At 46.2% G+C, this 17,698-nt stretch overlaps 7 protein-coding genes across 7 annotated transcripts; 4 read left to right on the plus strand and 3 right to left on the minus strand.

Annotated features, from left to right (window-relative positions):
* Positions 1-396: 396 nt before the first annotated feature.
* N7479_000295 (uncharacterized protein) lies at positions 397-1,460 on the minus strand (the record flags this gene model as incomplete). Its single annotated transcript, XM_057247993.1, has 5 exons — positions 397-797; positions 855-923; positions 976-1,059; positions 1,126-1,202; positions 1,261-1,460. 5 exons carry the CDS (start codon positions 1,458-1,460, stop codon positions 397-399), a joined length of 831 nt encoding a protein of 276 aa, XP_057112425.1.
* A 1,515-nt stretch (positions 1,461-2,975) lies between these two features.
* N7479_000296 (Peptidoglycan-binding Lysin subgroup) lies at positions 2,976-3,668 on the plus strand (the record flags this gene model as incomplete). The annotated part of the gene is made up of 1 exon (XM_057247994.1): positions 2,976-3,668. One exon carries the CDS (start codon positions 2,976-2,978, stop codon positions 3,666-3,668), a length of 693 nt encoding a protein of 230 aa, XP_057112426.1.
* Positions 3,669-4,958: 1,290 nt separating this feature from the next.
* N7479_000297 (uncharacterized protein) lies at positions 4,959-5,944 on the minus strand (the record flags this gene model as incomplete). The annotated part of the gene is made up of 3 exons (XM_057247995.1): positions 4,959-5,557; positions 5,633-5,833; positions 5,914-5,944. The coding sequence occupies 3 exons, from the start codon at positions 5,942-5,944 to the stop codon at positions 4,959-4,961; spliced, it is 831 nt and encodes a 276-aa protein (XP_057112427.1).
* Positions 5,945-6,326: 382 nt separating this feature from the next.
* Positions 6,327-7,602, plus strand: N7479_000298 (uncharacterized protein; the record flags this gene model as incomplete). Its single annotated transcript, XM_057247996.1, has 2 exons — positions 6,327-7,118; positions 7,201-7,602. 2 exons carry the CDS (start codon positions 6,327-6,329, stop codon positions 7,600-7,602), a joined length of 1,194 nt encoding a protein of 397 aa, XP_057112428.1.
* Positions 7,603-11,453: 3,851 nt separating this feature from the next.
* On the plus strand, positions 11,454-11,705 carry N7479_000299 (uncharacterized protein; the record flags this gene model as incomplete). Its single annotated transcript, XM_057247997.1, has 2 exons — positions 11,454-11,588; positions 11,640-11,705. 2 exons carry the CDS (start codon positions 11,454-11,456, stop codon positions 11,703-11,705), a joined length of 201 nt encoding a protein of 66 aa, XP_057112429.1.
* A 1,467-nt stretch (positions 11,706-13,172) lies between these two features.
* Positions 13,173-14,534, plus strand: N7479_000300 (anaphase promoting complex subunit DOC1; the record flags this gene model as incomplete). Its single annotated transcript, XM_057247998.1, has 2 exons — positions 13,173-13,653; positions 13,717-14,534. 2 exons carry the CDS (start codon positions 13,173-13,175, stop codon positions 14,532-14,534), a joined length of 1,299 nt encoding a protein of 432 aa, XP_057112430.1.
* A 263-nt stretch (positions 14,535-14,797) lies between these two features.
* leu2A (3-isopropylmalate dehydrogenase LEU2) lies at positions 14,798-16,207 on the minus strand (the record flags this gene model as incomplete). Its single annotated transcript, XM_057247999.1, has 6 exons — positions 14,798-15,030; positions 15,103-15,730; positions 15,813-15,908; positions 15,959-16,024; positions 16,077-16,097; positions 16,157-16,207. The coding sequence occupies 6 exons, from the start codon at positions 16,205-16,207 to the stop codon at positions 14,798-14,800; spliced, it is 1,095 nt and encodes a 364-aa protein (XP_057112431.1).
* Positions 16,208-17,698: the final 1,491 nt, after the last annotated feature.

A 17,698-nucleotide genomic window follows, 5' to 3' on the forward strand; every position in this document is an offset into this window, starting at 1 on the left:
CCGACAAACTTCGCGGCCTGGTTTCCAAGTTGGGGAAACAGCTTAAACTCGTGCACGTTCCTTTGACCTGGGATGAGATAAGGTTCGATTGGTCAATCTACTTATACGCAGTACAAAGCACATTGCTCTTAGTGTATACTATATGATTGCGATTCGACAAATGAAGGTACTGAAACCGTACCTGAAAAAAGACCCTTACCATAGCGGGGCAAAACGCCATCGTGCACGGGGTGTCTTATTCGGGGTCTTAGCCCGACATTGAAATTGCCTTGAGCGAAATATTCATTACTAAATTGTTGGAACAGTGTCGTCATCTAAATTTCCACTCTGCACATACTTGCGATTGAGATATTCTTCATTCCAAATTCATTTAATTTGAGCGCCTCAATCTTACATTCATGGCAAGATATATCCCCCGTCAATCAGTACATCACTTCCAGTCATAAAAGTAGATGCATCACTGGCGAGGTACAGATACAATCCCTTGATTTCCTTCACGTGGCCTTGTCTTCCAAGTGACGACATGCGATATGCCTCCTTGAGGGCTGCGGGACCGGCCCCCATCTTTGTGTCGAAGAAGCCTGGCGAGACGATGTTGACTCGCGCGAAATCTCGCCATTCGCGGGCAAGTGATTTTCCAAAGTGGGTGACGTACGCTTTGGTCGCGTTGTAGACAGGCTGATCAGTAGGAACATTGACAATATGTCCGCTCATACTCGAGGTAATTATGAGATTTCCATAGCCCTGTCGTGCGAATACCTCACCAGCATATTTAGAACAATACACAATGCCATCAACTATTTCTTGGTTAATACCACGATCAATTCTCTCACTGAACTGAAACAGATTCATACCATTCACAGACATCTGTTTCCGGTACTCTTCTAGCGTCTGTTCCAAGATAGGCTTCGAGATTGCCATGCCTTATTTGTATCAGTTGTCTGCCATACACCAAAGTAGCTGCTGGAAACTGACCTGCATTGGCAACGAACACATCAATCTTCCCGAAATCTGCCACGACCTTTGCAATAATCTCGGATACTTGAGTGGACTCGGAAACTGCAGATGAGAGCTTAGAATTTTGTCACTTTCTTTATGGACAAGATGCTCCAAATATCTGCTTACCATCGACCTTGTAAGCGGAAGCCTTTATATTATGCTCCTTTGCTAGGACCTGGGCTTTCTCAATAGCGACGTCATTTCTGTTGATATCGTTCATTAATCACATACAAGACAGACAATGGATGAAGGGAAACCTACGAATTATACCACAGAGCAACGTGAGCGCCAGCTTCAGCCATACCTTGTGCTATCGCATGACCAAGACCATCGGCAGCCCCTGTAACAACCACCACCTTTCCGTTCATTTTGAACTGCTCCAAAACGTTTGAAGGCGTATCCGGGAATGGACGAGGGAAGCCCTCCCGGTCTTGAGCGCAGTCCTCAACACTCATAGACATCTTGTATATTTGGTGTAATGGTTGAGGGTTTGAAGGAATTATGGACCCAACCCCTCTTTATAAGTTCCCCGTTGACCCACTATCGGTGTAGTGTTGGCCGAAACTATGTTGTACATACTTAGATCACCTTAATATGATCTTGCTGTGATTTTTCAATTGATATACTTGATATAAAGCCCCCAAAAAATCAAAGAGAATTGGAGAGTTATTTAAACAGCTATACAAAGACATAAGAAAGTGAGGAGATGTGGGGATATTTAAAGCCTCGTATATCAGATATCAGATTCACTCTATTGTGGAGTTTATCTTTAGTTTCTTCCATCAAAGACATTCAGCTGTAGAGAGAGCCTCTCTCGTCCCTTTTTTCTGAGCTTATCAGGGCTTAAATGTAAGTAATAAAGTCTCTAGCCTCTCGTTTCTGACCAATCGTTTTATCCTCCGCAGACTTCGGAAGATTTCACATTTGAACCCTCCCTGGTTTGCTAATGCCGGTCCTACTCTGCGTGGTGATAACGGCAAATTTCGCTAATCGAGTCAACTGCGCAAGCCACACCAGGTACCCTGCAGATCATCAATATTACCCGTTCCTATCATTTCAATCGAAGGATTCTGCTGCAGGAACTGGATTAGGTATGGGGGCAAAGCTGATTATTTCCTATTTGGGAATCCAGTGCCGACCCCGAAATGCTGACACTTGACCTTAAAGGCGATGCAGGAACGGCGTTATATCGGAGCAATTCCTTTCTCATACCCCTGTCCAGAGATAAGTTCCTTCACATTCTGGCTTGTGGCTAGGTCCTTTCATGCAAGTGAGATCGTGGCCAGGATTCCTCCGTCAATCTTCAAAGATCACCGCCGTTGAAGTCTAAGCCATCTTGAATATAATTCTTACCTGCTGTTGACAAGCGTGGGCCTTGCTGATCCAGACTGAGATCAGCGTTTTACCCCAAGATATTCCGAGGTATACTCCGCCGATGCTTTGTCTCATAAAAAGCAGCACAGATCAAATGGAGAGGCATTGTGAACTTTTGACTTGGCTTGCTCTGGCCGAGGAGTCAAATTGGTGAGATCTGGGATGCATACTATATGAGAAGCATGGAACAAACATCCAACAATGCAGGTACTGGCACACAGTCGCATCCGATCCAAGCTCTTCCGCATGTTTAGGGCCAAGCATCCTGCATAACCGGTCTTTTGCTCGTGCATGTGAGCCAATGACGGAAGGCCTAGTTTGTGATTGTCTCTCCGTCGCATGCATCAACATCAATTGCGTTCGATGAGAGGAGGGGTTATCATCCATGCCCATACTCCACCTTCTTCGGAGCCCGACAGTCGTCACGAATTACCAATTGCGGGCAGATCAGCGGATCTTGGCTTTATCTTTCTTAGTTTTTCCAAAGTTATGGCCTTTTTCCGAAGCTATATAATAATCATATGAGAACCGAGATTCCCTTCTTTTTTCTTTCCGTTCAAGCTCTCCACTCCTCTCAAATATCAATAAATTCCTTGGCCACAATGGTCTTCATATCCCTGAAATACGCTCTTTTTAGCCTCGCAGCTACTGCTGCCGCCGTTCCTCATCCAAACCAGCCTAAGTGTGACGAGTCTTCGCTCAACACTACCACCACTACCTACACCACTACTTCTCAAGACACCATCTTCACTGTGGCCAAGAAATTCAACCGTGGTGCCTGCGACATCGCGCGTTACAACCGGATGATCGACGCTGAGCACATGTTTGCAAATTTTACTCTCCGCATTCCTCCCCAGGTCTGCAACCCAGACAGCACAACCTGTCTCTTGACCAAGCAAAATGCTACAGCTACTTGTCTCAAAGGTGGCCCGCACGACTACAGAACCATTGCAGGTGACACTGTTGAGAGAATTGCTTTGTACAAGCTGAACATGACTGTCGAGTCGGTCTACGAGAATGCCAAGAGAGCTGTTTCGTCCATCTACGAGGAGCTTCCCGTCAACTCTTTCATCAAGATTCCCCAGTGTGTTCCCAGTGCCTGCACTATCACACCGTTCCATTTCACCTACGGTGTTTACAAGGATCTTGCGGAGATGTTTGGCACTACTGTTGGACAGATCATGGCCTTCAACGGTGGTTACAACTACAGTTCAGCAACGGATGAGGAGGCACCCTGGCTCACCGTGCCTACAGGATGCACGAACCTGGCCCTCGATGTTACTGTAGAGCTTTAAGTGGTGGATAATTGGACACTTTTCTAAAAGTTAATCAATCAACGCCTGAATAGAAATTTATATTAAAGATAGGCCCTTCTACCCGCTTTAAAAAATTAACGGATAAAGAATTAACCGGCATAAATACACGGCCCAGCGGGAGCCGGGCCGCACGGGTCTAATATCAGCTCTATCCACAAGACAGCATTCTCATCTGGACAATAAATAATGTCGCAAACTTGGCATAGCCACTCAGCATGATAACACACAGTGCTCATTGGTGGAAATCGACGACTGCCAAGCCATAACTGGCACTTTGTCACACATGTTCTTGCATTCTTGCATGGTGGATGCAGAATTGAGTCCTAGCTGGCACTGGCAATCGAGAAAGGCGACAACCAAGGCGTGCCATTTTTCACAGGACTCTACCTCCCGGAGCCCTTTATATGCGTACTGACTTGGATATTGCTGAGAGGAAACATGACATCATTTTCTAACTAAACTAGATAAAGAGCATGTTTTGGTAATTCCGTGAGCCTACATCTCACGTGGTGGCTATGTGCAGATGCCAGGGTTGGAAGCTATTAAGTTGTTAGGTAGGTTAAGGCGGCTTTAGCTGGAAGGGACGACGGTGACTTGTGGGTTAGTGCATTGGTCTCTGAGCAGCATTACTAGTTACTGTTTCATCCAAGCAGCAAGGTTTCGATTGCTTATTTGCTTGCCTATAGTGAGCCAGATCCTCTCTTTGTCCTCACAAAGCTATATAATGAGGGTCATGGCAGTAGGTATATTCATCATAATCGTCTTCTCCTGCTTCCTCCTTAAGACATAAAGTGCGTCCATCAGTTACCCGCCAATATATATTCCGATGACGAAGCGCTCACACTACACGCATATTTGAGAACTCACAGCGCTTGCTTCTATGGATAGTTTAACTACTTGCAGTGGTCCATGGGCTGACTGTAATTGGTGATAGTGACTGGGTAAGATATATATGTAACTAACACTGCAATGGAGATTTATCCATGCACTATGTGGAGCTATCCTGATTGCAGGAAAAACCAACGTCTAATTTTTGATTGGCCGTCGACCTTTGCAAGGGCTGGTGTGGTTGTGCTCAAAGTATCTCATCAGCTTCTGTGGCGAAGTTGAAACTTAGAAGCCAGACCGCGTGATATCTCTATCTTATTAGTTAACTAATCAAGAACCTCAAACACCGGATACTTGGAGAATGCTCTACAAATTGAATAAATACTGTCACTAACCCACAAGGAGTCCAAATACACGAGAAACTCCCGTATGAGACTTGCCCTACTTTTTCTGAGTCCTAGAGTTCGCAAAGTCCTGGCCTATGTTTTGAGGAGAAGAGACCTCTTCGATGATACGCCTCTGCTCGTCATCCAGGAAAGGAGGAGGGTCTCGATACCAGCGGTTGTGCACACTAACTTCGCAAACCGTTCCGTTCCGATCGCTATGCAACATGCCATTGACTGCTGCGACCATTTGCGAGACACTTGTGATGAGATTCTTATAGACTTTGTCAACCGTCTCCTTTGGCATGATGTTTGTGGGTACCAGACCAGGAACCATTGCGCAGCAACGGAATCCTTCGTCCTTGAATCTCAATCCCAAACTCCTAGCCAGGCCAACTACCCCGTGCTTGGAGGCAGAATAGATGGGTTGCACGGCGTTGGGGTAGAGACCCACTCCGCTGGAAGTCGAGAGTAAGAGCGGCTTTTGCACGTTTACATTCTTTCGGAAATAACGCAGGGCAAGCAGGCTGGTGTAGACAACGCCCACGAGATTGATATTCATCGTATGCAGGTCTGGCGGATTACCAGCGGTAAAGCTCTCGGTAGACTCGGGAGTGCAATGATCTACCCGGTCGCTAACTCCAGCGTTCGCATATACTATCAGAGTGCGGTTTAGTAGGGATTGGGAGGGGGTTGGTCATAAGCGAATTATATTGCTTGCTGTTGACTTACCGAAATCGATTCTGCCATATTTTGCAAATGTCTTCTCAAACGCGGCGAATTGCTGTTCCCACGACGTGACGTCGACCTTGTAGAAGTCGCCATGGATTTGGTCTGCTATTTTCTGGCCCTCTTCGGCATTCCAGTCGATGACAATAACCTTGAAGCCTTGCCTGCCGAGATCTTCTGCAACTCCCCTTCCAATCCCCGTTGCTATGTTGTATTGTTAGCGTAGCTTCCCAAGCACGAAGCCCAGACTGAGAGTTTAATCTTGGGGAGAACAGGTGTTTTACCTGCGCCGGTTATAAGTGCCACTTTCGACATTTCTGAAGACCAGGGCGGATGAAAATGAGTTGAAAATTCGAGACAGAAGTATTACACATACAGTGCATAGGTAAACTAGGTTTTATATATAGGGTTGACGGGATTGTGGACGACCGTCGTCCATTCCCCAAGCACTATGATTCTGGCTCTGATTCACGGATGTCCTGATGTGGAGTTCAAGCACCCCATGTCTGGGGTGTTGATCTGGCCCCTTAACGTCGATTTCCCCACCGGGTCCTGCCGGTAATTCCCACAGCCTAACAACATTAATCAAATATTCCTCTTCAAATATTTTCCCCCCAGAAACCGCTGCGCCTGTTCTTGCCTACTTACTCACACCCGGAGGCCTTCACGAGCAAACCATTATCTACTTTTACACAATATGAGAACTCAGCACAGCAGAGGAACAAAGTCGAGGCACCGCACGCCTGCACAGCTAGAGAGGAAGCGGGCCCTGAACAAGGCAAGACGAAGGCTCAAGAGGCATGAAGAAACTGCAGAGGTGCAGGAGATGCTGCAGGAGCTGCGAAGCTTACGTACAGAGAACCAATCCCTTCATGCCTCCATCCAAAGCCTGCGTCACTCACTTAACACCGGCGACTTGACTCATTGCTGTTCACTCCAGATTGCCGATGAGAAGGACCTTTGCCAGGACTTGCAGGGTATCTGTCCAGGGCCCTGTCCTCCTACCCCTTTGCGGTTTGCTGCTGACACCTCTGGCTCACTACTAGACAATTTTTGCGGATCAGAGTCCATAATGCTACACGCTGCATCCCCTAAATATCCTCGCCATCAGACCCCTGTAGCTCCCTCTCAGCCACCCCGCAGCGTATCCGGGAGTGTTATGTCACTACTTTTCAGTTCTCCGTCGCCTTCAGATATGCGAGGAAGCCATACTGAGTGCGTTTGCAGACCTGCATGTCATGCCTGCTTTGAAGAATGCTTTGAGGAGACATTCTATGGTGTACTAATAGGGGCACAATATCCAACGTGTAAGGTTGGGCAACCGCCGCCAATTCCCGCCAGCCCTCTCCTCTCGGACCTGCTCTTTCTGGACGAGGGCAAGAATCCCGTGACCAAGATTCTGAACAGAGTATTGAGGTCACCACGGATATCCAATGTCAAATTAAGCGTCTTGTTTGGCTGTTATATCATCTTCTACAAGCTACTTCGGGTGAGTTGCTTTCGCCATCCCTTCGATCCGCTTTGTTTTTTTTTTCTTAAGAAGCCATTTCTTTTTATTCTTTTATGTCTAGACATGTAACGAGATGAAAGCTGAGCATCTTTCAATGCAGTATCGTCTCTTTCCTTCACTCGAGACATTCAATGATGTGCCAAAGTGGCTCCGACCAACCGATGCTCAAATCAACCATCCACTTCCAATCTTTATTGACTTCATTTTCTTTCCCCAGCTCCGCAACGCTATGGCCTGTGGCAAGATAGATTACGTGGCAGCGGAATTTGTGGAGCATTACAATGGCGCGATAAACAGCAGCTGGCCAAACGAGAAAAGCTTGATTGTTGCCGGAGAAGCCAACGACGTGATTCTAGATTCGAGCTTTGAGGCACATGCATTAAATCTGAACAGTTGGACATCAGATCCGGTATTTGTTGAAAGATGTCCTAGCCTAGCACATTTAGTGGATATTAAATACTAGCATGATCTTCAAAAGCCTCCTAGGTTGACCGTTCGGAAATCTGCATCGATGAATTCCAGATGAGATTCGCGGTGAGGCTGCACTCTTCGTAGCTCTGTCAAAAGCGGCTGTCGATAACCCCACTGGTGGAGTGTGTTTCCTACAGCTAGAAGGCCACTTCCTGGAGGCGGGGTACCAACCTAGCGCTGCACCTCTGTGGGTCACTGTGTAGGGTCACGTTGAGGTATACACCTATGGGGAGGATCGTCCAACGGCCCAATAGGTAGACAGCTGTCGTTCACTCCTCACTGAACTATACGCTACGCTAAGGTTAGCTTTAACTGGCCTCATAGTAGTCACTTACTAGTAAACTTCAGCAAAACCCATTTTATAACCCATTCTGGGCATGCCAAGAACCCATCGGACCCCATCGGACCCAAAATACATAGAATTTGCATAAAATCAACATAAATGTACCTAATTAGGCAGGCAGGTCTTGGCATTTCTATGCCTAAACTTTAATTTTGGGGCTTTTGGCATTTATTGAAGGTCTTGACTCAAAACCCAGTCATATCAAAATATAGTTATAACTCAGTTTTTGGCATAAAAATACATCAAGCCATCAAGACCTTCCTACTTATATATATTTATGCAAGAAACTGGGTGGAAAACTGGGTTGGGCGGAAGTCTAGGTGGATACGACTGTTTAGACTGCAATCTTCTGCTGTGAGGAGACGTCCACCTGTGAACTTATTGGACTATGTGAATTCTGGAGTCTTGGGCGTGAGTTCGAGAAATCATACACAGTCGGTCAAAGATAGCGCTAGGCACTACCACATACTTTCGTACCGACTTAGTGGGCTGAGCTTCATTGTGTGTCAGAGACTGATAGATTTGTTAGTGATTCGAAGCCAACAAGCATTACAAGTCGTCAGGAGACAATCTTGCCGAAAACTTACACTCATTAGCTCTCATACCGGAAACTACCTCCACAGTCCAGACCTCGGTTGATTAAATTCTAATGATCAAGAGGGAAGGTTGGGTAGTATCACGCGAATCAACCTTGGAGATCAAAACTCAAGTTTACCACAACGTTCTGAGGCTATCCGAAGTTGCGTCAAAGCTCTGTATTCTCAGACACCCAACCTCGCCCGTGCTTATTATTGGCATAGAATGGTCTAGACACCAGTAGTTGAAAGACTGAGAACAAACCAACCAAGATGATGTTCAGAAACTCTTGCTCTCATCAATCGTATTTTACAAGTTACTTAAAGCTGGGTTGGAAGTTCAGTCATCGGTTACAATGCTCTCAGAGATCGAGTGACAATCATGAGGAATGTCAGGAGGATGAAGATGCTCCCAGATGATCTTGAAATTTTATACGGTTCTACCCTAGCTTGGTATCTTAGGTAGTAGTAACAAACCAGAATAGGAAAGTCATGCGAGTTAAATATGAGTGCGTTACTTAATATTTTGCCCGAGAGGTGTAGCTGAGCGGTAAACGCTCAAGCAATATCCTCTCTGGGCGGGCAAAGTCCCTCAAGCTCGCGGTTCAAACTGCGCGCAAACCAGATTATTATCAGGTTCCCCAATTAACTGGGGTCTCCTTAAAAGATGATTACCAGAGGAATCATCTTTTTGCTCAATTTGATTTTATCCTTTTTACTACAATCTTTATTCTCAATGGAACACAACTAGTCCTGTGAATGTTGAATAGAACTTCTCTGTGCGTGGGTCAACTACTTTCATTCAAAATGATTCTGATACTTGGAGTCTATGGCAGAACTTGACAGAACTACGCTATTTCAAATGGCCTTAAATCAGTAGTAGTTAAACTTCGACATGCTACCATGACCGCTGTGCAGATAAGTCCGATTATAGACTTTTCGTGGCTGTCTGTTTCTTAGAAATTAATACTACCGGACATCTGTATCTGGCAGTACTGGATACTTGGGGGTTTGGAGCAAGCTGCTGTGGTGGGTAACTTGCTATGAAACAGCTGGAAATTGCATAATAGTACGTATGTTTGTCACTTACCACCCTCACCTTTGTAGATGCAAACTTCACTAGAGAAATATCACTATGTAAAATTTGGGAAGATGTCAGCCTGGCCAAGTCCTATTCGCGCAAGAGACAAGAAACGCTGACCCTGATAATATAGGCAGTTTTGACAGTATTATTTTTCCTTTTGACCTGAAATAGGAATTCAGGCTTGTGCCATGTTGTCGAATGTCATTATCAATATGATTTCAGAAACGCAAAACATAGCTGGACAGTTGCACCCACAAATTTGAATCACACCCGTAGTTTATGCCAACTTCAATAATTTCTGTTGGGATATGCGATCCTGTTTGCCCTGACCTACACGAGACGAGTCATTTGAGTCCTAAAAACCCAGTTTCTCCATTAATAGAAATTGCAGCCATTCTTTTTTATCTCTTCCTTTTTCTCTCGTCCATTTCATCTGCTTGGTTACTCAATAACTTTGACTCTTTTAAACTTATGGTAAGTCAACCGTAAAATTAAAGATCAAATATAAATAATTTCACAGTTCCAACTGAAGATGGCCTCCTCCTGTTCCTACATGAGATTCACGCTGGCAATCCTGACCTTAGTTGTGCCAAGTTTCTTCACGGTCTCCGAAGACTGAAGAAGCTCATAAAGAAGCACCGATTGCCATGACCCAGTCCAGAGGCTAGAAAGTCAAAAGACTCTGACCTCCTATTAAGTATTCCGCAAGATGCACTGGTCGCGCAGCAGGAGTAAAAATATGAGAGATTTAGCGGCTTCAAGACCTACTCGAGCATGGACGTAATTACCCGTGACCCCCAAATGCGATAATGGCAGTCAGAATAGGTGTTGCACACAATCAGCTCAAAGACTTTGGACATTCAAACACGCAGATTGATCGTCTCATTATGGCGACGACATGGCCGATGAGGTGCTTATTCAACTACCATTGTGCAGTGGCGCAGATTTCAGGGGTCATTATGGATGATACTAGGCGACAGCTGGAAGCAGATTAAGAATTTCCCTCGAATACGTTGGTTGTGCACCAACTAATCATGGTACCATATATGGCATTAATCCAGTCCTATTTTATTACATCCGCCCACGCTTGTAGAAGTTGAGGCTCGACAGGCAAACACAAGATGGAGATCATGAAGATGTACGGGAAAATGCAGTGAGGGTGACTGTTTGAGTTTCGGGTATTTGTGCTTGGGTCTCTGTGCTTTTGCATTTGGCGAATTCCATTTATTAGAACACTAAAATGAAAGTGCTACCCTTTTTCACAATTATTCATGACATTCAAGCTTAATATCAATGAGAAGACGTCATAAAATAATAGGGCTGAAGGGAACGTGCCAAGATCTCGCAAAGCTTGACTAAAAAGCTTGGTGTCTCCATTCCAAGGTTCGATTTCACGTGGACTTCCAACTTTTCTACTCCAAACTTTTGGTTATCAAATTTGAAAAAAAAAGAGAAAAAATAACACACAATGAACATGTGATTAAGATGATACTTCTTATTCGACTGTGTTAACACATAACCTCTCTCTTATCTAAGGAAGCCAGCGTCGGTAACATGGGCCTCTTGTGCCGAGCTCAGCCCCACACGCCGTAAATGTGGCTGCCTAGGCATGGCTGCTGCCCAAGCACGTTCTGGATTGTATTGAAAAAGAGTTTTAATATCACATAGTACTAAGTACTATATGTACTACGAGTACTTTTTGTTTCAATAATAGAAACATACGGCGGCTAATCCCGGCTTACTTAGTTTCCCCTTTATATTTCATTCATCTGCCCCCTCTTCCTACATATTTTCTTCATCCCATCTCCATCTTTCTTCTAAGACACAATTTATCCGCTAAAATGTTCGGCTGGTTCAAGTCTTCCGAGGAGTCCAAGTCCACCCAGGAGCCCACCTGGGATGCGGCCACTCTGGCTATGGAACAGCCATCCACTACCGAGACCATGTCTTCCAACAACGTCATCTCCCAACAACCTGTATGATCTTCGGTTGTTATCTGCTGAGATTGGAACTAACCCATCATTTAGAGCCCCGAGTCCATGAAGATGGAGCTCCGCGGTGGCGGTAGTGGAGATGTCTGCTGTGGAATGTAAGTGTTCTAAGCTTACTTTGGGACCTTTTTCAATCCAGCATAACAAGGAAGATTGACTGACATTCTTACAACAGTTGTGCTGGTATCGCTTGTTTTGAGTGCTGCGAGTGCTGCTGCTAGATATGCCGTTTTGCTACGAGATACTACAAATCGAGACGAACGGCGTTGGAATAACTCGGCACCTGTGAATAATGCGAGCGATAATGGATACCACTTTGTTGCAATGAGAAATTGCTGTTGAATTTATTGTCCGTTTATACCCCGTGTTTTGTTACAACTCCTAGTTGGCCGCTAGGCGGATCACGCGGCCTAATATCGTATTGATATACTAGTAGTTAGGACTAGTCGTGGATCTGTTAGATGATTGTGACCTGAGGGAAATATACATGTCACCTGGGGAGGTCAGGGTTGCATTACACAGATGGGGCTATGTAAGAATCTGACAGAAAGCAGGTGTGTTCTCAAGACATTTTTCTTCCCAAATCCCTTTGTGTCTCCTGGCCAGAAGGGTGGGATAACAGAAGCAACGCAAGACAAGTCTAGTTTGACAACTATCTTTCCATTTTGAAAGAGCCTAGATGGTTTAGATTTTGATTTCCTTTCGAATCGAATTGGCTGCTATCATCATAAATCGAGAGCCGTGGGCATTAACCGCCGGGGGTTATCAGCCAAGGGGGAATTATCTGCCTACATGTATATAGTCCGCATATGTGGATGATATGCATACCGCATAATTAATGTCCGTTGATATGTAGGGATTTTGTGGGACCTTCTGCTAATTCGAAAGGCGTCACCACATGAATATATATTATATATACATCGCAGAATGCCTGTGAGCGATTGGCATACGCTGATTTTTTGATTAATCGCTTGCTATATAACCTCACAGGCTACCTAATTAGTGTGTAATCTCAAAATTCTAGTGAAAAAGATAAAATCTCATTTAGCAAAAAGATGATTCCTCTGGTAATCATCTTCAAGGAGACCCCAGTCAATTGAAGAACCTGATAATAATCTGGTTTGCGCGCAGTTTGAACCGCGAGCTTGAGGGACTTTGCCCGCCCAGAGAGTTGCTTGAGCGTTTACCGCTCAGCTATACCTCTTGGGCAAAATGTTAAGTAGCGCAGTCATATTTAACGCGTATGGCTTCCTTATTCTAATGCGTTACTAGCCACGGTATTAGACCATAGGTAGTCTTATTGAACTGTACATAATTTTGAGATCCTAGTGAACAAGATAAAATCTAATTTGGCAAACCTATAATCACCCTGGTGCAAAAGCTATGGCCAAACACGCTAAATACCTATTTCTCTTTCTTAGGATTATCTCAATGATTTGATCTGAATAGATTGGTGCGTTGTTTGGCCTTGGAATGCCCCGATAGCTTTCAAACGGCGCTAACCGGAAGAGGAAATGGAGCTCCCCTCGATCTGCGCGCGTAAACATCAACTTCTGCAATGGGACAACCATGCCTTACTTGCGCCGACAACCGAATCCGCGCGACCTAATACCCAATCAAGACAACTCCCCAGGAAATCTCCGAGCACAATTCCAGACACCGCCAACGCGTCACACTCCCACCAACCCAACCCATCAACACCAACCCCCCTCCACCGGCCCAAATGCTCTCACACCCGACGCAGTGGCTGTTGCGGGACACCCAGCAGCACCAATAAATCCATTTACGATATTTGGAAGACCAAGGGTAGAGCAGCCACCACCACAAATGATGGATGACGACGACTTTGACGATGATTTCGACCCGCGCGGGCACACCATGCAAGAGCTCGGGAATGACGGACCACTTGACTTCGATGACTCCTTCGATAATGGCCAGCCTATCGAAGGTCAATTTGATGACTCCGATATTGATGGCGAGGAACTGGAGGAAGAAGTCGAGGACCAATTCGAGGACGAAGAGGACCCCGACCAAGAGATGCACGACCGAGGTACTAACTCTCCTTCTTTTCCCATGCGCTTCAAGATTACAAGCTAATATTATTGCCCTACAGAAAAATCACCCTCCCCCTTACCACCCAACCTCCGCGAGATCTCATCCCTCGCGTCCTGGATCGTCTCCACCTCCAAGCCGGGCTGCGGCGTCGCGGCTCTCCGCAACCCCTCCCCGTCCCAATACTGGCAATCCGACGGACCACAGCCGCACACCCTAACCCTCCACTTCTTCAAACTGGTAGCCGTCGTGCGTATCCGCGTATATCTCGATTTTGAGCTCGACGAAAGCTACACTCCCACAAAGATGATTTTCGCAGCCGGGATGGGCGGCAACGACCTCGTCGAGTTCGCGACGTGGGAAGGCGACGGACCGTGCGGCTGGGTCGATGTGCCACTAGAGGGCGTCGGCGGTAGAAACGGCGGGTGGGTGCGCAACGAGCCTGGGAAATCGAAACGCCGATCTACGAGTATGCGTCGGCGGACAATTGTGTACCGGAACTGCGATGATCCTGACCATGAGCATGATGATGAGTGTGATCCATTCTATGAAGTTGATGAGCCCGATAGCCAGGATGATGAGGATGATCCCTATTCTGGGAATGTGCTCAAGGCTATGGTTATCCAGATGCGTATTATGGAGAACCATCAAAACGGAAAGGATACCCATGTTCGTGGATTCCAGGTGTTTGCTTGTGATGATAGTCGTCGGCGCATGAATGCTGCTCCGTCAGCTTCTGCTGATGCTCAGCGTCGTCGTCCGTCCCTTCGTGGCGCTCATGATCTTCGGGGACGGACTGCAAGTGAAGATGCTGATACTGGATTTACTACTACCGGTCTAGACGAGCCGGATTGGATGGGTGAGCCAGTGATTCGATAAGAAGGAGCTTTTTACAAGGAGCAAGAAAATACCGGAGTTGATTGGCTTGCGAAATGCCAAGGGAGGTTTTATTATTGGAGTTTTAATGTCGGCATGATACCCAGTTCCAATTTCTTTTGCATGGGTTTGGGTTGGCGAGTGAATATCATTAGGTACTTTTGCGCCAGTGAAATACATGTTGCATCTTAAACCGGGTATTCAAATTTTTAGTTTTCTATGCTAGTCATATCTCATATAGAAACATCGAAGAGGCGGCTTTGTATCTACTTAAGCAGCTTCTCCAGCTCGGCAGCGACGGCATCGCCGACCTCAGTGGTCTTGGCTGAGCCACCAATGTCACCGGTGCGGACACCAGCCTCGATGACGTTGCTCACAGCCTGCTCAATCACGCGAGCCACATCGATCATGTTGAAGGAGTACTGCATCATCATGGCAACAGACAGGATAGTAGCGACGGGGTTAACAATACCCTTGCCGGCAATATCAGGGGCAGAGCCTATGGGTACCAATTAGCCATGACCAGAACCAAGATTGACAGAAAGCAAAAAAAAGAGGACAGAATACATACCGTGAATAGGCTCGTAGATACCGTTGACACGGTTCTTGCCATCGGGAATACCGCTTAGACTGGCACTGGGAAGCAGACCTAGAGAACCGGGGATAACACTAGCCTCGTCGCTAATGATATCACCGAACAGGTTGCTGGTAACAACAATACCGTTCAGCTTACGGGGATCCTTGATCATCAGCATAGCGGCCGAGTCAATGAGGTGGTGACCAATGGAGAGCTGGGGGTACTCCTTCTCCATAACCTCAGTAACGACCTTACGCCACAAACGGCTGGTAGCGAGGACATTGGCCTTGTCCAAGCTCCAGACGGGGAGGGGAGGGTTGTGCTGCAGAGCGAGGTTGGCGGCGAGACGGATGATGCGCTCGATCTCGTGGCGGGAGTAGGGCTCGGTGTCCATGGCGTAGCCGGAACCATCGTCCTCCACGCGCTCGCCGAAGTAGATACCGCCGGTCAACTCACGGATGATGTTGAAGTCGACGCCGCGGCAGATATCGGCCTTGAGGGGGGAGCTCTCGACCAGCGAGGGAGCAGCGAAGTTGCAGGGGCGCAGGTTGCCGAATGTGCCCATTTCCTTGCGCAGCTTGAGGATACCCTGTTCAGGGCGCACGGCGCCGGTGCCCCATTTCTGTAGGACGCAATGTGTCAGTAGGCTTGTCCTTCGTGTTTGTGCGGAGAGGGAGGAGAAGGGGCTGGGAATGGAGACGTACGGGACCTCCAATGGCACCGAGGAGAACGGCATCGGCGTTCTTAGCGGCATTCAGGGCTTCGTCGGTCAGGGGAGAACCGGTAGCGTCGATGGAGGCCTGCAATTGTTAGTTATTGAGTGTGTCGCGTGTGGATTCATAATACTCACACCACCGAGCAGGTGGTCCTGCAGGTTGAAAGTAACATCACGGCACTTCTCAATGACGCGAAGGATCTGCGATTCAATCAGTATGTCTATTCCGTGTAATTCCAGCTTGCAATGTTACCTTAACACCCTCAGCGGTCACCTATTATCTAAATGTCAGTCCTGAATTCAATTTTCCCACAAGAGCTCTGACCAACATACCTCAGGACCACAGTGGTCACCACCAAAGACAACAATATTGAAGGAAGACATTATGTAGTAATATGAAGAAAATGATTTGACTCAATTGTCCAGGCCGGAGCTTTCAGAATATAAAGGCGGGTGAATTCTGGTGTTCAACCCCACTAGCCTCCGACATCGGCGCCGATGACATAAACCCAATCATCGGCATCGCTTATTCACGGTTTGTCGATCATCAATGTATACTTTTTTTAGAGCATCCCGAGGTCCGGAGCTTAAATAAAAGTAGTTGCTATTAGGTATTGAAAGAGGAAGATTGGAAATCTCACGGCTCCCATGCTGTCTTTGCTGTTCTGAAACAGCTTGAAAAGAAGTTTGACGTTTTCTCTGAAGACTTGCCAAACTGGATGCAGATGCAGTACGGCTGAACCAGATATCGCTCCTGCCCATATCCTAAGAATACATGAGAGTCATGGTGTAAACTTTCGGCTTCTCTATTAATCCACGACCGAAGTTTTTCAACCCCGAAACTCGTAGTCAGTGTAGCAAACGCGCAACATTCACTCAAAACGGCGCTTCTCGCCTTGTCATTATTCGTTGTCAACATGGACTCCCATCCCACCAGAGTAGTCATTTACGCTTGTGTTACCGATATAGATGGTTTTCCCCAACGACGCCATGTCAAAATTGGAGAAGATTTCTGTCAAAGTATCTTAAATCGTTCATTCAATCCTATACTTCACCCGGCGGGCTATGACCACGTCCATATTCCCGCTGATTTTGACTCATCGGAACCTGTGAAAAAGATAGTTTATTCTTGATTTGGATGTCACTGAACCACTCAAACAGGATGATGTTTTGCAACTTCCTCATCGGGTATATCTTGCAAGTCAACAAAGTGGCAAACTGTGAGTAGCCCACTCAAAGTTTTCAGTAATGGTCACCCTTTCTGATTACATAGCCTATTTACCCCTCGCGATCAATAGACTGAAAAGGCAAAGGGGAGGGCTGCTTCGTATACTTGGGGAGGTAAAGCGGAGCAGAAGATTGTTAGAAACATGCAGGAAGTGAAAGATAATGAGAAGAATATATAACAGACTTCAAGGCCTTATCCAATACCTTCAGGGTGTCTCTGATTATTCTTCTTGAACGCGGGCCACATGTGCAGTAAATTTGTTGTTCCTATCCTCTCACCAGTCATTGACGTCTTCACGTTGATAAGGACATGATTTTGAATGCAGGCCCAAGTCTCGTTATCTAAATAGTTGCCTCTTCACTACACCTACCAAATATTTCCCACATATGTCTACATGTCTAATTCATTTATCAATGCCCTTGTGTGCCAATTGGTGGGTTGTTCTTACTACTATGTTGCTCAAATGTTGAGGATCTACGATTGGCAAAACTTATACATAAAACATCAGAATATATTAGACTATTATCCCTAGCTATGACTCTCCCGATCTTGAGAGTAAACTGCTAATTGCTGAATCTAGTCGGATTGATAGGGGTTTTATCCGCTCTCGCTATACTGTGGAGTAAATTGTATTGTTTACTCGAGAT

Source organism: Penicillium vulpinum (genome assembly GCF_028829585.1).
Source record: "Penicillium vulpinum strain IBT 29486 chromosome Unknown utg000001l_segment0_segment0, whole genome shotgun sequence".
NCBI classification, from domain to species: domain Eukaryota; kingdom Fungi; phylum Ascomycota; class Eurotiomycetes; order Eurotiales; family Aspergillaceae; genus Penicillium; species Penicillium vulpinum.